The sequence below is a fragment of the Poecilia formosa genome, unplaced genomic scaffold (genome assembly GCF_000485575.1).
Source record: "Poecilia formosa unplaced genomic scaffold, Poecilia_formosa-5.1.2 Scaffold9, whole genome shotgun sequence".
In the NCBI taxonomy this organism is placed as follows: domain Eukaryota; kingdom Metazoa; phylum Chordata; class Actinopteri; order Cyprinodontiformes; family Poeciliidae; genus Poecilia; species Poecilia formosa.
In genome coordinates, this window is record NW_006799948.1 from 4,117,016 (window position 1) to 4,130,421 (window position 13,406).

A 13,406-nucleotide genomic window follows, 5' to 3' on the forward strand; every position below is an offset into this window, starting at 1 on the left:
GGCCAATCAGAGTCCGGTTATTTCCTGAGGCTGACATTCCTCCTCTTGATGAATAATGCTGCATTCAAGGACACTGTGGAAACTCCTATTAGTGATTCGTCCTTGTTAAATTGTACCGGAAACGAATTGCAGGTGCATCTACATTGATGAGAAGTTAATTAGTTGCATTATAAAAGTTAAGCTCATATGTATTACAAAATCACTGTGCACAGATTGATATGTTTCAGTGTTGACAGTCAGCACTTACAGAAAATGAAAACCCAAAATGTGAAATGTCTGCCTATTGTAAAATATGTCTTTTTTAACCTTTCAATGCTTGGTTTTACTGCAGCAATGAAGCATGGCATGGAGGAGATTAGGTTGATTACCAACTTAAAATGCAGAATTTTCTTTCATCTGGAAACACTGGACAGCTAAACAATTCAGTCACTTTTTTCTTTAGCTCAGATAAGATGCGTCAGATATTGTCTCTGGTTCAAGGCTGAAAACAAGAAATTGAACCATTACAACTTATCCTTGATACATCGGTGGGTGGAGTGGAGTCACCAATTCCAGCCGCAACAATCTCCTCGTGCTTCAAAGTCCCTTCAAGTACACAGTTATTACTGTTTTGTTATGCATGTCTGTATGCCTGAATTTTGCCTTCCACTAAACTTTCCAATAAGTAAATGTTTTATAACACTGAGTTTGCAGAATTAGTGAGTAATTCTTACAGAAGTGAGACATAACATGTCTGTATCCCTTTTCATTGTTTTTATGTAATACTTAAATTTTCTGAGAAAGTAATTTTTTTATTTTATGTCACTCTGCATCTATAATCCATATTCAATCATTTATAATATGAGTTGTTGGATTAAAAATGGCTTTTGAAAACAACCTTTAAGGTTTTGCTTTTCATAAGCATACATTTCTGTATTAGTTTTTTATTGGTGTGATGTACTATTCCAATCTTAAATATCATGTTGTCATTAGATATCCTCACAATTAACAGAACTAAATAATTGAAAATTGAAAACAGCATTTGTTTCTTTTTGTCTCTTTCTTCTTAAATTCTTAACCTTGTTCCTGTTTCAAGTTCTAAAACAACTGAGCTAATTTGCCAACTGAAAAGCATTTTGAACATTTTTCTTCATGGTCGGTTCAGCCAAAGTGTTAAGAAATATATCTTTCTTCCATTCCCCAAATGAATTCAACTTTTAATTAGCACCCGACCCCGACAGCAATAAATATGTACGGTACAGACACACATAAGCAAAGATAGTTTTATTAACAAAATATTTGAAGAACATAGAACATGACTTCACCAGAAAACAATTTGATAAATATGTATGCGGTTTAAAAGTCTGTGTATTAGTCACTCAGTTCCTCTTCGTCACTGAAGTATGCGCTCTTTTTAATCCTTGGTTTCTTAGAGTCTGAGGATGTCGAGGCATGGGCATTGTCCTCTTCCGCTTGCCTTTTCTTTTTCTTCTCCTCTTCCTCCATGTGAGCTTGCTGGAGAGACGCCCCAGAAACACAGTTTGTTAGTTGACATAAACTATGTTGTAGAAATGTCTTTTCATCAACAGTTTTGTAATTCTTGCACCACATAAATGCTGGTATGCTAAAATGTTTGGTTGGTGACTTTGTGGGAAGGTCCCAAACTTTCGTAGGGCAATGTGACGTGATTTTTGGCATTTAAAGTTTTTGCTGTCTCTAAATACAGTTTCCTTCTGAGATTGACCAGTTCTTAGCACCATCCATCATTCCATCAACTCCAACTTTCTGGACAAAAGAATCCGTCGTGTTTCCCTGTAGGAACGAACGGTACTTTGAGGGTGTTAATTTTTCTGCACCAATTGCTTTGTATATAGGCCAGAAAGTTCAAATTTGGTCTGATCTGACCAGAGAACCTTCTTCCACATGTTTGCCACATAGGCTGTGGTAATCTTCAAATGGGACTTCTTAAAGCTTTCTGCATATTTTTCTCTCTTTTTGCCGTACTTCCATTATGGCAAGATTTTAACTGAAGCGAATCTAGCAAAAGACTTTGGTTATACACATGCTAAGTATAAATATGTTATACATATGGCAATGCTGAGAATTACCTGAAAAGCTATGGCTTGGCTTAAGCTATCCAGGGCAGGGTCTTCTCCCTCCTCTTCACTTTCTTCATCTTCTTCACTAAAAGAAATGTATATATATGGATATATATAAAAAATAATATCTATACCAAGCTATATGAAAATACAGTTATTCACTATAATACAATTCCTACATATGCTCAGGTTGTTGAGGCCTTTTCTTCTTCTTCTTTTCTTTTTTTTTTGGTGGTTCCCTCTCGCCAAGCAGGTTTTTAGGACATGCATAGCTCAGATGTCCCGTTTCCTGTGATGAATAGGTTGAATTTACAAAGTGCGTTCCTACAAGTCCGTCTTTCCCAAAGTTGCGTGTTCACTCACCCCACATTCATAACATTTGGTCTTGTCCGTGTAGTTCCGTCGCCTTATAAACTCTGCTGCTCGCCCATTGTCTATAGCGATACTGGCTTTAACTGTTCTGCCAAATAACTGGGAGGATAAAAAAATGTCCTTTATGCAGTTAACGTATTAAAGAAACATTGACAGAAATATGTAGTTTATGCAAGCAGTCACTCAGTGTTGTTTACCTGTTTGTTGTTCACTGCTCTTGCACAATTGTGAGCTGCTTCTCTATCCAAGAAGAGGACAAACGCCACTCCTTTACTCTGCCGGGTGAATTTATCCTTAACTATTGTAACCCTGGAATAAACAGCACAGAAATTTTGAGCAGATTAAATGTTTTCTAACGCTACAAGCCAGACTTTTCTGAAAAATCAATCCAACTTGAACTCAAATAATTTGTTGGCTATACAGTACTATTTCATAGTGGTTCTTTTTTTGTTGCTCTTTTGCTACAATTATGTAAATTGTTATGTATTCAAGCTAAACGCATAACTTAATGTTTTTGCCAGAAGCGTCCAAGTGTAAATGCATCTGGTGACATCAAACAAGAAACGATGGAGGTCAGGGAAGCCTGTATTACTCAAATTAACATTCAAGTTACAAAAAAACAAAAAACAAACAAACATAAGGTCATAATATTGTTAGTACTTCAGGAGGACTGCTGCATTGTTCATTATTCCCTCCAAAAGTGACCAATGGAATAAATTAATAATGATCCCAATCCTACTAGTTTGCCTCACCATGCATCCACTTTCAGAACAGCTTATATACACAAGTAAAAAAACAATATCTGACCATTTGGCAGTCAAAAAGAAAGAAAGAAAGAAGCATGGAGATGAACAGAACCAGGCTTTCATAGTCTATCCAATTTTTTGGTTTCTTTGAGGTGCCTTGTGTTGCAAGGCATTTGGCTCCAAACTTATGGTACTACCAAGTGCAAGCAAAACAGAATTATTATTCATTTGTGTTTCTTCAGGATAGCCTTTTAAAAACTTTGAATTTGGTAAATTCATGCAGGGCAAATTTATATTTAAGTGACCTGTATTTAATTTCAAATAAAATGTTGAAATTAACATAGCATTTCAATTCATGTGTGGAATGGTTATAAAACAAAATACAAAAAAGGCAATACTTACTTTACAACTTTTCCATACTTTGTGAATAACTGCAACGACGCAGGTATGTATGTTAGTGTACAAAAATATCAATTGATTAAAATATATAGATTTTAACTGTACTAAGACTCTTTGCATAGAAGGATTTTCAAAAAAGTCAGATTACCTTGTGCAGGTCGCTGTTTGTCAGAGAGAATGGTAGATTTGATACATAAACTGTGCTTTTGCTTGGAGCTAAACCCCCACTCATAGTGGACAGACTGTTGATGCAAAACAATAATTAAAAAAAAGAACATAATCGCTTATCAATTTGATTTCAATGTTGTCATGTGACTTTGTGCACGCAAGTGAGTTCAATGCAAGACTTACCTATGTGGATGTCACTAATAAATCGCAGTTTGGTGATGTCAAAACAAGAAAATGGTTGTGTTTCTAAATAACGAAGCTAACAGAAACAAAACGCTGCCTGCTCGTCGCAGCTTGATGACGCATTCGTCCTAATAAATACGTCTTGTGTTGCAACTCTGAAAGGCTAGGCTAGCTAAACGGTGATAAGAGGTGAGACTGTTTTGATATTTTCCGCTCGGAGAAATAGCTTTTGTACTTGTTTTTTAAAATACGGTTGGTTGTGCACGACCAGAAGTGCTGTAAATATTTGTTTTGGGTAATTTATGCGCTAGTGACTGAAAGCTAACCTGCACTTACGTCAAACAAAACGTGCGAATGTTTGCTGCACAGACTGGTTAGCCGAGTTAGCTCTAATTTATCTTTTATTCTGCATTGAGTTGGTGTATTTAATACATTAAAACCAACAGTGTTCTAATAATAAATCGCTGTCGAAGCTAGCGGGGCACAGGGGGGAGGTGTTCTTTACGATATTCCAGGACAACAAGCCCAAACGAAATCGGTCAAGTCAAACAGAAACTAGTTGTTTTTGTGGTAAAATAACACTTTATAAGCTTCACATTGAATTATCTTGCGTTCATGTTTTTTTTTTGTTGTGTTATCAAACGTTCTATCAACGTATGTTTTTGTTTTCAGATAAAGGTTTGTGCATGCTTTCTTCAGAAATGTTTAGCTATTCCATTTATGCCATTGAAAATCTCTCCACAGATTGAAGGTCGTATTTCCCGAAAAGCAACAAACTTGAAAAGTAAGTAACCAACCAAGCCTTTATAGTAGAGGCACCATTTAAGGGACAAGTAAACAAAACAAGGGTTGCATTTCACAATCTCTGTCTTTTTCATTTTATCAAAAATACTACTCCAAACCTGTACACATGTAAATTCTATTTTATGTAATAGACAAGCAAAGTGTTGCATTATTGTGGAGCAGGCTAGGGAATCTGGTAACAGTACAACTACAGGTGGTGGTGTTGTAACAAAGTACTGTATTTTGTCACATCATTCACAAATATATGGATTGAATACACATGGAGAGAATTCTGTCAAGTGTTTTATTTTTTTGTACTTTTGATGGTTATGGCAAACTGATAGTGAAAACCAATGTTATGTTGGAAGATTAGAATATTGTGGTGAAGTTAAATCAATCAATCAAGTTTATTTGCGGATTATTTTCAGCAGCAATGCGGTTCAAGGTGCTTTGCATACTAAAAACGAAGAGTGATAAAGAAAACACCAGGCAGTCAACAATTGAACAAGAAATGCATTTTTGATGAGTGCCATCACCAAAGTAATACACCTCAAATATGCTGGTCAGTGTTTCATTTATTATGGTTCAAAAGCAACTTTAAACTGGCAGGTTCTTAGGCTCGATTTAAGGGAACTTCAGCTGTTTTGCAGTTTTCTGGAAGTTTGTTCCAGATTTGCGGTGCATAGAATCTGAATGCTGCTTCTCCGTGTTTGGTTCTGGTTCTGGAGACGCAGAGCAGGCCAGAACTAGAAGGCCCTGGTGGTCTGGACGGTTGATGCGGCAAGAGCAGCTCTTTCAGTGAGCCTTTCAGTGATTTATAAAGTAACAAAAGTGTTTTAAAGTCTTTAAAATAAATCATTTGTCGATTCTATATTAGAAACTCCTGTCATATCTAATTTACTCAAAACGCCTGCAAACATTTTCTGATGGTCTCTGTGTGGGTTAGCAGGCTACACAAACATAACTTGACAGGCATCCTGGAAACAGTCTGTGGCACAGTCTACAAGGAGGGTAAGCCACAAAAAGTCATGGCTAAAGAAGTTGGTTGTTCAGAGTGCAGCATCCAAGTGTATTCATAGGAAGAGTGGACATGATGGCTGCATTTGTGTGAAGTAGCATCTAAACCAAATATGACAGAAGCATGTTAACTGGGATTTGGAAATAAAGAACTGAATTGCTCAGTGGTTCAAAATCGGGATTTGGAAATAAAGAACTGAATTGCTCAGTGGTTCAAAATCGGGTTAAAATAATTTTGCATTTAATTTGCAAACCAAAGTGTCAGCGTCTGGAGAACAAGTAGACAACCACAGAATCCACATTGCTTCAAATCCGGAGTGGGGTTTCCACAGTCAGTTGTTGGGGTTGCCATTCAGTCTGCTGGTGTTGGTCCACTGCGCTTTCTAAAGTCCAGTCAATGCAGCCATTTACCAAGAAGTATTAGTGTGTCTCTGTTGACAAGGAGATGCTGACTTCCATTCCCGGCAGTGGTAGGGAATGGCACCTGAAGCTGGCTCTGACAGCAGGGTGTCACCGTGCCTGACTGACCAGCGGCTGGTCTGACCTGAACCCCGTAGAGAGTTTGAGGTATCGTCAGGAGGAATTTTTATTATTTTCATTATCTCTAAGCCATCTTCATCAAAATTACAAGAATTAAATGCTTGACACATTTCACTCTTACACATCTATGCAATGCAAGTTTCCCTTCTGAAATGATGCGATGTCTTTATGTTGTCTCTTCACAGTGACATACAGAAGAGACAGAAGTATACGGGAGGTGTATGAAGACCGCTTTATGCAAGAAAGGCCAGTAAGTGTGTAGAGACTTACTTTTTAAAAAAAATATATATATTTTTGCCCTTTTCATTCGGAGCAGAAGTCGCAAGCTTTGTTTGTTCCAACAAAACCATTTTTTAGACAACAAAAGATATACTTATTTATCCATTTTATTTTTTCCCAAGAATTCTTACTTTCCACGCTTCTGCGCAGGGTACGTATCCAAGGGCAGCCGGAGCCGTCGAGAGGAGAGGCCCGTTTGGCAGACCGGAGGACGAGTACGGTCGGGGCGGGTATGAATACGAAGGAGGTCCCCGTTTTTACCCGAATGGAGGCGGCCCTCGAGGTTTCCATGACGATCAGAGGGGCTATCCAGTGGAGGGTCACCACTTTCCTGAGCGCAGAGCAATCCCACCAGCACGAAGGGTAAAAATAAGACAATCCCTTCTTTTTTGCTTTACTGTATCAATGTTTGCTTTGATAAAATGTTGCATTATTGAGGTTGGCATTAGTGTCTTTATGTTCAATTGTTCTACCTTTAAGTATTGATGAAAACTAAATTGCATACAAGACCTTAATCTACTGCATTTCTTTTTTCATTATTTGTATTTTTCAAAACTTTTTTGTAGGAAGACTTTCCATACAGAGTACCGAGAGAAGACCCTCATGCGGGACGATCTTTGGAGTTTGGGTAATTATTTCTCTTTTTGTCTTTTTCTTTTTCTTTTTTTTTTTGCTAAAGTCTAAGGTTGTTTGCTGTGATTTCATTCACTACACCGGCCTGTTTTGTATTTTGAGTATTGAAATGGTGTACACATTTTGTGAATTTTCCATCTAAAGACCTCATTTCTGCACCACAATGATAAGTTAGTCATGAATACCAATGCTCTAAAATTTCATTGATCACCCGTTACTACACATTGGCTCACACAGCAATGGTAATATTATTTAGGGAATTTTAGTTTGGCATTGAAGAATCTAAAAGTCCTTTAACTGTTCTCACTTTATCGAAGAGCAAGTTGCTAAGGGCAACAGGAACAGGAGGGAACTCCAAACATTCCTCTCAGCCTCCAGAACTTTTCTATAAATAAGTTGTTTGTATTTCCTTCCCGTAGTGTTTTAGCACAACAGCGTCCATTATGTTTTTAATTAAAATAAAATGTTTATACTTTGTAATAACAGAGAAGATAAAAAAATTACAAGTGAATGAACTGGCAATGCAGAAAAACTGTTTGCATTATCCTTTGAACGCCATACAATTTTAATGCTGCCGCAAATCATATAATAATATTCAGTGAAATTTATAAATTAAAATAAGGCAGGTTAAAAATCCAGACTTGTTTTGTATTTTTCATTTCAAAAATCATCTTAGAGTTTTGCAACCACTTATCAGGGTTTTTATTAATTCATGAAATTTATATTTTCTCCCTTCAGTGCTCGTGTACCTCCACCTCCCAGTGTGAGAAGCCAGGGCGTTTATCCAGCTGCCAGATCGCTCCCAGAAAGCGGGGAAGACACATTAGTGCAAGCCATCCGCAACCTGGACAGAGGGTATGAAAATCACCGACCTGGGAATCCGTTTCTTAGCACCGTCTCAGACTAATTTTAGAAAGTCATTAGAGGCTGAAGACGCAACATATAGGATAGATGGTTCAATATTTTAATCCAAAATGAAGTTCAGTACATAATAGTAAACGCTAGATGGCGACTTTGCACTGCGTTTTTGACTAAATGGAACCGTAAACAGAAATTGTGGCAAATCACTGGATCCGATATCAAAGGAGAACAATTTTCCAGTTTCCACTTGAAATGTTGGAATACGACAAATCTAAAACTAATATACGTCTGTCATTCTTCCAGAGAGGACAGGGATCCTTACAGGAGGAAGGCAGCCCTGTTTCCTCCCCTAAGAGAACGCTCCCCTGTCCGCCGCGAGGTGGCCCGCTCCCCTCACAGTCGCTCCGGCTCCAGCGTGAGCAGCAGAGGCTACTCACCGGACAGGGCGAAGAACCTGCCTTTTTCCACACAGCAAGGCAAGAGTATGTACAAAACATGATGCATGTTTATATATATATATATATATATATATATATATATATTAAACCTTTTTGAAATCAGGGTTATAAATAGCTTCAGGAGCAATTTACAATTCTTTTCACCATAAGCATGTCAAGCATTTTCAATAGAGATCAAATTACATTTTCAAAAAGATTGAATCCATGTAGGCATCATTTAACAAGAAAAATAACAAACAAAAAACAAACTTTAAGTCAAAAAACAAGAAAGTACATCCATTGTTTTCCATTTCTTTTGTTTGCCTCTCCTCATTCTGTGTCTTTGACTGACAATCTGGCTGATTGGCTTTTCCAGATTTGGACGGTCCAGAGAGTCACACAGGTGTTTCTGAGCACCTCTGGGGGGCGCTCTTTCCTCAGAGCGGACATGACGTTTTGGGTCTGTACACCAACTCACGTGAGCGAGCTTGGACCTGGGTGATGTCCTTTCTTTTGCATCCTTGTCGTGCACAAAACACGACGAGGACTGCGGCAAAGTTAAACGAATTAAAAGACTTTCTGGAATCGGGACATTTAGTGTAAACATTTAAAGTTAAAACACCAACCCAGAAACTAGTATATGTTTCACCAGGTCTTAAGCAAGTTATCTCATGAGTTTTAAATATACAATAACCTAGTGGGGGGTAATAATTAATTAGAATAAGGAAATCACCTCATCTTGTTCTTGTGAGGTACACTAGCACATTTCATTGTTCTTACTCATTCAGTGTCGTTACAATAGTTTTAATTCATAGAATTATTTTTTTTAAAATTTTTTTTTTACATTTTCTTTTTTGACAAAATTCACACATTTTACCTACCGACAGATCTAATGTAAAACACATGAAAGTGCTAAGATATCTCTTTATGTGCTGCATGATTTTTTTGTTTTCTTTTTGTTGCCTTCAAACCTTTAACTTTCCAATTTACTCTGAGAGCTGGTTCTATCCTGTGCTTTCCATCTCACCTTGAGCTTTGCCCCTGTGAAGTAAGTCTTTGATTTATTAGTATAGGTGCTTTCTTTACATTGCAGAACAATATTGGTGTGTTTTGGTAATGATTTAACTGGTAGGGGGTGCATGATAAAATGACCTTAAGGCGGAGAAACGTGACTAAACCTTCCATTAAACGGACTGGGTCATAGTTGTGTGGGTTTTTTTTTTTTTTTTTCATGTTGGATGCCCCAGTTATCATCCTCGGCTTAGTGATTTTACGGTTTGGTTTTCCTGCAGGGTATGAAGAAACTTATACTGAGTCCAAGATTATTGGTAAGTAAAGTTCAGTCTAGTTGTTGGTGACCAACTTGGCCTGGACTTTTATTAAAATTATTACTGATGTCTAATGCAAGAAATCCCAGTTTAGCCGTTTTAATTGTGCTTTCTCAACTCATTGTTGTTTGAGGTTAGAGGATGTGGCTCCAGTGCCGTGCAAAAGTATTTTTCAACCTTGGAACTTTTCCACTTTTTATTTTACAGATTCACAAATCCCAGGATATGTCATTGGGATTTTTTTTTTGTGGTAGACAAACACAAAGTCTCCTACGATTGGCCTGTACTTTACTCCATCCTAGTTCAAGCTTCACTGTTCTGCAGCTCAATGCTGCCACTGCCTTGTTTCACAGCTACTGTGTTCAAGGTGCTTTGCATCTTTGGGTTTCCACCACACATGGTTTTAAATGCATGTCACAAAGTTCAAATTCCTCTGACCAGAACACTGTCCATCGCATGTTTCTTATCCTCTACAAGAAAAGGGGCAAGAATACAACTATTCTTGCAAAAGCACTTGTTGGAAAGAAAAGTATAAACAAAATAAAATACACATTTCCTTTCATCCCGCAATATTTCTCTAATCAGTCGCACTAATCCCAGAAAGTCAGAGCTGCGGTTTCCAGTACAAACTGAATGGAAAATGAAACGGTTAAGTCCGAGTAACTCGAGTTGACAGAAAGCGTTTCTAACGTGTCCTGCAGGAAGCCCCTCTCCTCGTTTCTGTCGTCCTGTCTGTCAGGGCTCGTAAAGATGCCACCAGTTCATGCTGGGGGGAAGTAGTGGGAAGAGGGTGTAGCGTGTCTGATGGATATTCCTGAAGCCGGTGTTTCCACTGGCGTATTTTTACATTTCTTTCCTGGGCGCCAAGGGTTTACTTTAGTGTTTTTTTTAAATTGACCCAGAAAACTTAAATGATTTAAATGCGAGAAAAGAATTTAATTCATCAAAAGAGCTTGACTGGTGACCACAATTAACGCGTTGCTGTGTTTTGGCTATGAAAGCTACGTTCCTTTTTCTTGCTCTCCATTTCCGTCGTAGAATCCCAGCTTCTCATCGCTTTTTTTCCCAACCGCTTTCCCGAATCTCCTTTGTCCGGTGGATAATGTTTCATGTTTGCCCCCATTTTAAAGCTCAGTGTATCAGTCCTTTGTTCTCTTTCTTCTTTGTTTTCCCTAAAATTACAGACAAAATTCCTGGCTTGTCACGAGAAGGCTCCCCACAGAGTGCGACATCAAACAAGGTGAGCAACAAAGAAACGTCTGCTTAAATTTAAAGATATTTCGAGGGAAGTGGACCATAAGAACCCTTTGTTGTTTTTAACAAACAACCAACTTGGGTTTAAATTTGCTTACGCAGCAGCTCTAATCAACTTTATTAATCGGTCGCCCTGCTCTCTGCCTTTGACGCCGACCGGCAGGGTGCATCTGGAACTTCTTAAATCCCATCCTCGCTGTAAGCGTTCAGTCCCACTGAAGCATGCTAATGGCTTTTAAAGCAGCGTTCAGCCGCAGCATAAAAAGCCATCAGGCCTGCACTGTGTTTATCTGTGGTATAAGCAGACTTCAGTCAGATGGACTGATAACGGCAGAGGAAAGTGGCTCAAGTGTTGACCAAGTTTTTAAAAACTACTTTTAGTGTTGCCCTGTGTACAGCTCCTGCCCAAATTGTAAATAGTAGTTTGTTTTTCTCATGCCATCCATCTTCAGCTGCGCAGAGGAGGAGGGTAAATAAGATCAGATGTGATTGCGATTAGGGAGCTGTGTGTGTGTGTGTGTGTGAGTGTAGCAGAGGCCACCCAGAAGCAAGGGGTTAAGTCAGTAGCCCGAGTCATAACTTTATCACATGATCTTGACCGCAAAGACAGCGGAGTCCCAGCAGAGCTCATTAAGATGTGTTTATGCTGTTTACACTGAACAATCGTTTCCTTATTCAGATCAAGAGTGTGTCCGTTGGACGTTTCGATTTTTTTCGAGACGTCGATGTCGAGTCCCGCAAGCGACATTGCGGACTTGAATTTGAGAGGCTTCTGTATTTTGCGCCTCATTCAGATCTTGACCAAAAAAATGTAAATGCTCCGAAAGAATTGCTCGTTAATCACTTCAGAGTTTATTCCTGTAAGTTATATAGGTTGATAAGTGTTGGAATTGAACAATTTTTGCGACCAAAATGTTATTGTGTGAATCAGTATTGGTCTTCTGGTTGTTGTTTTTTTTAGGAGTACTTGACTTTTATTTTTTTTTTTTACCAAATTAGAAGGGAATTAAAACACTTGGATGCACTTAATTTATGCAATAAATTCTGTGTACAATCCTTTTCAGAAGTAGAAATTATCTGGTTGACGAACTGAAATTGGCGTGTGATGTGCATTTGTGCTAAGCCCACTTTACTTGGATACCACTAAATAAAATTAGCATCTATAAACTTCAGTATCATTTAATCTCAGCAGATCCAGTTCTTCACAGGGCTTCAGAGGCTTGTTAAAGAACATCAGTGAACTAACGGCATCATCACGGCATCATGGCTCAGAGAAAACGGTGAAGGTTAAATTATCCAACATTAGCTCAAGCTGCAGACATTGTAAAATCTCTCATTATCCCAAAATGAAAATAGTATGGCACAACTGCAAACCTACACTGACAGGCCGGGCAATGAGAACATGATTCAGAAAAACAGCTAAGAAGTTCATGTTTAAAACTGCAGAGGTGAACAGCTCAAGTGGGGAAAATCTGTTGACGGATAACGACGTGAAAGAATTTAATGTTCAAAAGCGCTCAAACTGTTTATTCCATTTACTGTTTGCATCCCACCGTGATCTTCTTGTAGCTTTTGTAGTGAAAATATTAGCAAAACACTTAAAAAAAAATACTGTTCTAAACAACTCAAACAATATTCAGTAAAAGAAAAAAGAATCATTCTATAGGTAAAAAAAAAAATAGATATATTTGCAGTGGGGACCCACACTGGTTGGCCTTTGGTCATTTAATTTCCTTTTGACGTTCCGAAAACGTTGCCCCAGACTGCTTTTGCAGCGCCGACCTCATTTCTCTAAAGTGAAGTTGACTTGTAGCGTTTTTACAAGTCTGTGGTGAGTTTACTTTAATCAAAAACCCTATGAAACGGCTCTATTATGGTCACAATGGTGTTGTGGTTTCACTGAACCAGTTCAGAAGAGGTCTGGTCTACCACAGCCACAATCAAAAGCTGCTTTTTCATTTTTTGGGACAAAGCGAGAGAGAGTTTTAAAAACCGAGAGCACTGTGTGCGTTTTGCAAGAACGTATTTGGTTGGAAGTATAAAAAGGAAACGACACAAACAGCTGGGTAACAAACGAGTTGTTCCAAGACACAAACATGCCTCTGTCTGACCCATGTCCCGTTCAATCAATGCTGTGATAAAAGTTTGTTGCTGTCCCACCTCTCCTCACACACACGCACGCACGCATACACGTGGTTCTGCTAGGTTTGATCTGTGCTGCGGTGCACTGTTGATCTGTTCCCGGGGCACATGCCCATAACCTTGGCCGAGATGAAAGCCTTTTGCTGTGCACATTCAGTAAAGCTTGTTCTAATGGTCTGGGTCGCT

General features: G+C 38.5%; 2 protein-coding genes across 10 annotated transcripts in view; one reads left to right on the forward strand and one right to left on the reverse strand.

The window, feature by feature from the left end:
* pphln1 (periphilin 1) overlaps positions 1-13,406 on the forward strand; it is a 67,720-nt gene that overhangs the window by 45,298 nt on the left and 9,016 nt on the right. Inside the window, exons 1-10 of one of the 9 annotated variants that reach the window (XM_007578885.2) lie at positions 4,086-4,135; positions 4,691-4,730; positions 6,472-6,536; positions 6,716-6,928; positions 7,132-7,193; positions 7,937-8,053; positions 8,363-8,541; positions 8,873-8,974; positions 9,789-9,824; positions 11,009-11,064. In XM_007578885.2, coding sequence (XP_007578947.1) covers position 4,730; positions 6,472-6,536; positions 6,716-6,928; positions 7,132-7,193; positions 7,937-8,053; positions 8,363-8,541; positions 8,873-8,974; positions 9,789-9,824; positions 11,009-11,064 — 831 coding nt within the window. In that variant the 5' untranslated portion in view covers positions 4,086-4,135; positions 4,691-4,729. Of the gene's footprint in view, positions 1-4,085; positions 4,136-4,690; positions 4,731-6,471; positions 6,537-6,715; positions 6,929-7,131; positions 7,194-7,936; positions 8,054-8,362; positions 8,542-8,872; positions 8,975-9,788; positions 9,825-11,008; positions 11,065-13,406 lie in introns of those variants that run through there. The other 8 variants (XM_007578918.2, XM_007578910.2, XM_007578894.2 and 5 more) reach the window with 8 other exon arrangements.
* zcrb1 (zinc finger CCHC-type and RNA binding motif 1) lies at positions 1,249-4,039 on the reverse strand. The gene is made up of 8 exons (XM_007578981.2): positions 3,947-4,039; positions 3,744-3,837; positions 3,599-3,627; positions 2,648-2,759; positions 2,442-2,549; positions 2,258-2,367; positions 2,088-2,163; positions 1,249-1,494 (listed from the first exon to the last, which is right to left on the reverse strand). Exons 2-8 carry the CDS (start codon positions 3,825-3,827, stop codon positions 1,351-1,353), a joined length of 663 nt encoding a protein of 220 aa, XP_007579043.1. The 5' UTR covers positions 3,828-3,837; positions 3,947-4,039; the 3' UTR covers positions 1,249-1,350.

Excerpts from the sequence above, each read along its gene's own strand:
- zcrb1 (XM_007578981.2), bottom strand. The coding sequence starts at position 3,827 with ATGAGTGGGGGTTTAGCTCCAAGCAAAAGCACAGTTTATGTATCAAAT. Across the intron at positions 2,550-2,647 it reads GAGCAGTGAACAACAAACAG|TTATTTGGCAGAACAGTTAA; the intron begins GTAAACAACACT and ends TTATCCTCCCAG. Across the intron at positions 2,368-2,441 it reads CCAAATGTTATGAATGTGGG|GAAACGGGACATCTGAGCTA; the intron begins GTGAGTGAACAC and ends TATTCATCACAG.